The 6,474-nt window shown below is 39.4% G+C and overlaps 1 protein-coding gene across 2 annotated transcripts; it reads left to right on the top strand.

Annotated features, from left to right (window-relative positions):
• The first annotated feature begins 165 nt into the window (after nt 1-165).
• On the top strand, nt 166-3,029 carry LOC106335963 (ACT domain-containing protein ACR1). Of its 2 annotated transcripts, XM_013774661.1 has the most exons (7): nt 166-365; nt 968-1,089; nt 1,176-1,221; nt 1,337-1,451; nt 1,536-1,603; nt 1,692-2,167; nt 2,236-3,029. In XM_013774661.1, exons 2-7 carry the CDS (start codon nt 1,016-1,018, stop codon nt 2,888-2,890), a joined length of 1,434 nt encoding a protein of 477 aa, XP_013630115.1. In that variant the 5' UTR covers nt 166-365; nt 968-1,015; the 3' UTR covers nt 2,891-3,029. The 2 variants fall into 2 exon arrangements, with proteins under 2 accessions (XP_013630115.1, XP_013630116.1); XM_013774662.1 differs by lacking the exons at nt 166-365; nt 1,176-1,221.
• Nucleotides 3,030-6,474: the final 3,445 nt, after the last annotated feature.

The raw sequence follows: 6,474 nt of genomic DNA, 5'->3' as shown, positions 1-6,474 counted from the left end.
CTTAATTTTCATTATTCATAATTATTTTTACCGTTAAAGTCTGATAACAATAAACACGTTTAAGGGTATGAGATCATGATCAAATAATTTTGTTAGGAAATTAAGTATTCTTTTCCAAAATATCAAAAGATGGCAGTATAAAAGGTAGGATGTATGTGTATATACATAGATACAAGACATGTGATAAATAGATACGATATAACTTGGGTTTTCGCTTCTCTCTTTCTCGTCCACAACATAAGTATCCCTCCTCTTTTATAGCTAAAGAAGAATTATTCACTATTTTCTTCCATAGAATCTCTCCATTTTTAGGATCCTTCTTCTTCATCCATTAGTCTCTGTTGAATCAGAACCTCAACACAAAGGTATATCTTTCTCCCTTCATTTTCCTTTCTATTTTCGTCTTGAGATTCTTGAAAAAAAAAACAAGAACCAAAATCTCTAGGTTTTCAAGACAATTCGGATTCAGATTCTCTCATATATGCGTTCATGAGCTCAAAGGATTGAATATTTGTTTTTCTTTTCTCACGAAGACAACTTTGGGTTTGTCTTCTGCTTTTAAGTATTTTTTTTTCCAATGCGAGTTCATTTTTGTTTGTATTTCTTCAAATTATACGAACAAGTCATAGATATTATCGTAATCTAGAAAAGCTTAATTCAGTTTTAATTATTTTGAATGATTAGCCTTGTACGTGACTTTTAATTAATTAATTAATCCTAGAGTGAAAAAGGAGATAAATGCATATGGAATCTGAACCCGAAGATACTTACTGGCTGCTTTCTTATTTATCTAGACTATAATACAATCATTAACCTTTTATTTGTTCTTTCATTATATATCACCACCTCGTTTACTTGGTGAAATTAGACAATTGCTATTACACATTAAAAATATAAATAGTAAATAACAAAAATCCTCTTCGCATTCCTCCACTAAAAACAGGTTTATGTGTTGTTTTATATATAGGTCTGAATTTTGAGAGCTAACCAAACAATACTCGCGGTGAATAACAAGATGATGGAGATAGCTTATCAGCCTCGGATTGATTCCGAGATAGAATCACTCGTCGAGAGAATCAATCCTCCCAGGTTCGTGTTTTGTAGATTCTCATCTATTTTAAACCAATCATTATGATAATCCTATTGTTTTAATGCTGGGTTCTTGCGTTAATTAGTGTTTGTGTAGACAACGACTCAGACCCTAATTGTACACTCGTTAAGGTAATCTAAAAGCTCTTGATGATTTTTTTTCTTAATTAATCATTAAGCTAACAGTTAACGATTAGTTAATTACTCATAAAAGCCTAGTTAATCATGTGTGTTTATATATAATCAGGTAGATAGCGCGAATAAGTACGGGATATTACTGGACATGGTCCAGGTTTTAGCTGATCTCGATCTCGTTATCTCCAAATCTTACATCTCATCCGATGGCGACTGGTTCATGGATGGTAGGTCTCAGCTTCTTCATCATCACATGTCGTCATGGTGGACCAGCTATTTGACATAACATCTGAAATATTTCTCTTTGTTAGTGTTTCACGTGACGGACCAACTCGGGAACAAGCTCACAGACCGAAGCCTGATTCTATACATTCAGCAGGTTAAATAATAATTTTTAATCATAATTTAAACTCTTTTTTTTTTAGCAATTTAAACTTTTTTCTAAAATTAATTTTTGTTTAATTCAGGCAATATGTTATAGTAGAAAGGGAGGCATCACAAAAGAGATGCAGAGTAATCTAAAACGTGAAGTGCAGCAGCGCCACGTGTCAACAGAGCACACGGCGTTTGAGATAACCGGAATTGACAGACCGGGTCTACTGTCTGAGATCTCTGCCGTACTTTCCGACATTGGATGTCATGTGACTGCAGCTGTTGCGTGGACCCACCACGAGCGAGCGGCTATGGTGATTTATCTAGAAGACGGGTTCAACGGTGGGCCGATTATCGACCCAATAAGAAAGGCCCAAGTGAAGGACCATCTTGATATAGTCATGGAGGCCCATCAAAGAGTCGGCGATGAGTCTCGTGTCGTCGTGAGTGTGGTCGAGGCTAAAGGAGCTCCGGTCGGATGGGCCCACACTGAGCGACGTCTTCACGAGCTAATGTACGCTGAGAGAGACTACGAGAACTGCTTTGGCTGCGACTGCTGCAGTGGAGACAGGTGCGTAATAAAAAAAATATTGTTACATTAATATTTTGTTTAGTTACATGCCACATTATATGTAACAGGTGTGATGCGTTGTGGAGGGGAAGATGCGAGAGGATACACGTAGCGATCGAAGCATGCAATGGTTATTCAATGGTGAGCGTTAAGTGTAGAGACAGACCAAAACTATTGTTCGACACGGTATGCGCGTTAAAGGAGTTACAATTCGTTGTGTTTCATGCCGTCGCTGGAGCAAGGGGCTCAACGGCGGAGCAAGAGTATTTCATAAGGAAGAAGAACGGGTGCACGTTAGAAACGGAAGGACAAAGGGAGAGACTAAGGCATTGTTTGGTAGCTGCGATATCGAGACGCGCTTCACGCGGGTTCAAGCTTGACGTTCGGACAAAGAACAAGATGGGTTTGTTGTCGGATGTGACGAGAACTGTGAGAGAAAACGGTTTGTCGATAACGAGAGCAGAGATGAGTACTCAAGGTGAGAATGCGGTTGGTTCGTTTTATGTTGCGGGGGTGAGCGGTGGTGAGAAGGATGCGAATGCGGTTGAAGCGGTTGTAAGAGAATTGCATGGAGTGGTTGTGTCGGCGGTTAGGACAGTTGGGATGGTGTCGACGAGGTTAGGTTCGTCAAGTGATGTGGAGGAGGAAAACAGAGCTAAGTCGTCCATCGGAAGATTGTTATGGTCGAAGTTGGAGAGGTTGTCGACGTCGATAAGACGATAAGATCCTTGCGAAGTCTCCAGTTCTCTCTTTATTTGTTCTCGGTTGTTCACGTGATTTATCATTGTAAATATAGCTGAACTAGGAATGTGTTTTCCTGAATGAAATGTAATTAAAAGGGATTGGATTTAGTTTTGACATATATCACATAATGAAATGGATTTATTAAACCAAAACTGTAATAGTTGACTCAACCCAATTACATTTTCATTGTTTTTTTTTAATTTTCTCGTAGCAGAGGATTGTAAAGAAAGGAGGTAAATTGACATTGATCAAAACTTGGGTTCACCCCCATGAACATGTTGTGAAACAAGAGAATGAAATCTATGTTACTATATTATTCATAAACATAAAGAGTCTTTTATATAGGGAATTACACTGTCATAGAATAATTAAAAGACTAAAGAAAGCAAATACAAATATGGAAAGAGTACAAATCATAATCTAATAATGAAAAGACAAGATGTCGATTCTCTCTCTCTCTTTCTCCTCACGGCCGAGTCTCTCTCTCTCTCTCTAGCATTGGGCCGGTTATGAACTGGACCGGTTATAGACATCCACAATATGATTTATAACACTCTCCCTTGGATGTCATAACCATGCAGGGATTGTAATACGCTTAAGATGTTGCCTCATTAAAACCTTACCAGGAAAACCCAGTGGGACAAAACCTTGGTGAAGGAAAAAGAGTACAACACGTATTACTCCCCTTGTTCTGAACAACTCGCAGCTGGCGTCAAGAACAGCCAAGATCTCCGAATGGTTTGAAGATGTGGCTGCGATCGCCTGCTTCATGGAACACCATGATATGGCCGTTCCACCATGTGTTAAAACATAGCATGTCTGTGATCGAGCATTGTGTGGATCCGAAAAATAACCTGCATCAGCAAAATCAACTAAACCTTTTTTGTTTTGGTTAGTATAAAATAAACCCAAGTCTTTCGTTCCTTGCAGGTAACGAAGAACATGTTTAATCCCGTTCCAGTGCCTTTGGGTTGGACAAGAGCTTAATCTAGACAATAGATTCACGGCACAACATATATTTGTTTGTGTGACTAGCCAGATACATCAAAGCTCCTATGGCACTGAGATATGGTACTTCGGGACCAATGACATCTTCATCATCCATCTTAGGACGGAATGGATCAGTGTCCATGCCGAGAGACCTCACGACCATGGGGCTAGATAAGGGGTGAGACTCGGCCATGTTAAATCTCTTGAGTATTTTTTCTGTATATGCCATTTGATGCACAATGGTTTCATCTCTTATGTACTCAAGCTGTAATCCCAATCCCAAACAAAACTTTGTTTTTCCAAGATTTTTCATCTCGAATTCTTTCTTAAGATATTCAACTGTTTGGGAAATCTCTCCAGAAGTTCCTAGGATATTTAAATCATCAACATACACTGCTATAATCACAAAGCTCTGGCTGAATATCTTTATAAAGATACAAGAGCTGATCGGACCATTCTTGTATCCTTCTCTCTCTAGGTACTCACTTAACCTATTGTACCACATTCGGCCTGATTGTTTCAATCCATAAAGTGACTTATTCAACTTTATACAGTATTGTTCTCGAGTACTCGATTTGTTTTTCAACTATAAACCCTCTGGTACTTTCATATAAATCTCATTATTCAGTGGCCCATATAAGTATGCAGTTACAACATCCATTAACCGCAAGTCTAATTTTTCTCTTATAACCAGACTTATCAGGAATCTAAAAGTAGTAGCATCCACCATATGGGAGTATGTTTCCTCATAATCGATTCCTGGTCTCTGTGAGAATCCTTGTGCATGATCCTCATTCGAATCCATAAGTTCAAGTGCTACCTTGTATGCAAATATATCATCAATGTCGACATTCTTTCTGTTCCATTGTATCCCAGACAAGACATAGTTTATTGAGATCTCATTATTATCAGGGCCTTCAGTACCTTGAATCTTGTCGTTCTAAGAATCAGTATTAAATTCATCAGGGCCGGCCGCATCTAAGCATTCATAATCGGCCACGATCGCTATTAGGATTTTGGGATCAACCGCGGTTAAGTCCCGGGATTTAGGAACGGCCGCGGTCGTGTCTAGGGTTTCAACAACCTCGGTTTCATTCTCTGCACCTTTATTAGTTTTCCAAGGGTTCTTATCTTTGGAACCTATTGGTCTACCACGTTTCAAACGTTTTCTAGACTTTGTAGCAATTTGATTGTGTCCCTATTGAACATCAATTCTGATTGGTGCATTAGCAGCTGGTATATATGACTTAGTCATTCTTTTCGGGTCAACAAAGGAATTTGGCAATTGATTAGCTAGCTTTTGTAAATGTATAATCTTTTGGACTTCTAAATCACATTCCTGACTCTGAGGATCCTGCCAAGATAAAGATGTTTGATTCTATGTAATCTTTTTTACGAGCTTATTGATATCTCCCCCTAATGTTGGATGTTCGGATTCATCAAAGTGACAATCCGCATACCTAGCCTTAAATATATCCCCCGTAGTTGGCTCAAGGTATTTTATAATCGTGGGGGAATCATATCCAACATATATCCCCATCCTCCTTTGAGGTCTCATCTTTGTTCTATGTGGTCGAGCAATTGGTACATAGACGGCACAACCAAATGTCTTAAGATGGGATATATATGGCTCAAGACCCATAAGCAATTGTGATGGGGAATATTTATGTTCACTAGACGGTCTGATACGAATCAATTCGGCCGCGTGCAAGACCATGTGTCCCCAAGCTGTGGCCGGAAGCTTAGACCGCATAAGCAATAGTATAGCTATTAGCTGAATTCGTTTTATGAATGATTCGGCCAAGCCGTTTTGTGTATGTACATGTGCCACAGAGTGTTCCACACTTACTCCCATGGACATACAGTAATCATTAAATGATTGGGACGTGAACTCACCAGCATTGGTCTCTAACATTCCGACCTTAGCATAGTAAAAGCCCAGTAGAAAGCGCATGTATAGACTCTAAGACTTTCTTATAGCCTTGGCCGATCTCTATGATCTGAAGGCACTCTTTGTTTCCTTCGCCCTTAGTCTCAATATGAAAGTCATTCATTCGAATGTCTTTAAAGCTCAATAGGCTTCTTCAGATTTGGTCGAGTTTTGTGGCTTGAAAGATGTACCACAGCCTCCATAGGAGCCACAGCCATATGAGTTGCCTTGGCCTCGACCAAACGAGTTTCGGTCTCGACCACCATGTCCATGCCATTTTCCACGACCACGGTTGTGTTGGCTATCACTCTGGACATGGTTCAACTCTTTCTTAGCCTCTACGGTCACATGTGCCTCAAGTAATGGGTTTTGTTCCAGGAGGTCTCAATTCACTGTTTCTCATCAACAGTTCATTGTTCTGCTCCGCAAGCAATAAAAAAGAGATCAGATTAGCATAAGTAGAGAAGCCCTTCTCACGGTATTGTTGTTGTAACAACACATTGCTTGTGTGGAAGGTGGAAAAGGTTTTCTAAAGCATATCCTTATCCGTTATATCCTCACCACACAGTTTGAGTTTCAAAACTATTTTAAACAGGGCTGAGTTATACTCGTCCACGGACTTAAAGTCCTGGATTCTGAGATT

Source organism: Brassica oleracea, chromosome C3 (assembly GCF_000695525.1).
Source record: "Brassica oleracea var. oleracea cultivar TO1000 chromosome C3, BOL, whole genome shotgun sequence".
Classification (NCBI taxonomy): Eukaryota; Viridiplantae; Streptophyta; class Magnoliopsida; order Brassicales; family Brassicaceae; genus Brassica; species Brassica oleracea.
The sequence above is the reverse complement of the archived record's forward strand: the minus strand, read 5'-3'. Positions and strand labels throughout refer to the sequence as shown.

Excerpts from the sequence above, each read along its gene's own strand:
- LOC106335963 (XM_013774661.1), top strand. The coding sequence starts at position 1,016 with ATGATGGAGATAGCTTATCAGCCTCGGATTGATTCCGAGATAGAATCA. Across the intron at positions 1,090-1,175 it reads GAGAGAATCAATCCTCCCAG|TGTTTGTGTAGACAACGACT; the intron begins GTTCGTGTTTTG and ends TGCGTTAATTAG. Across the intron at positions 2,168-2,235 it reads GACTGCTGCAGTGGAGACAG|GTGTGATGCGTTGTGGAGGG; the intron begins GTGCGTAATAAA and ends TATATGTAACAG.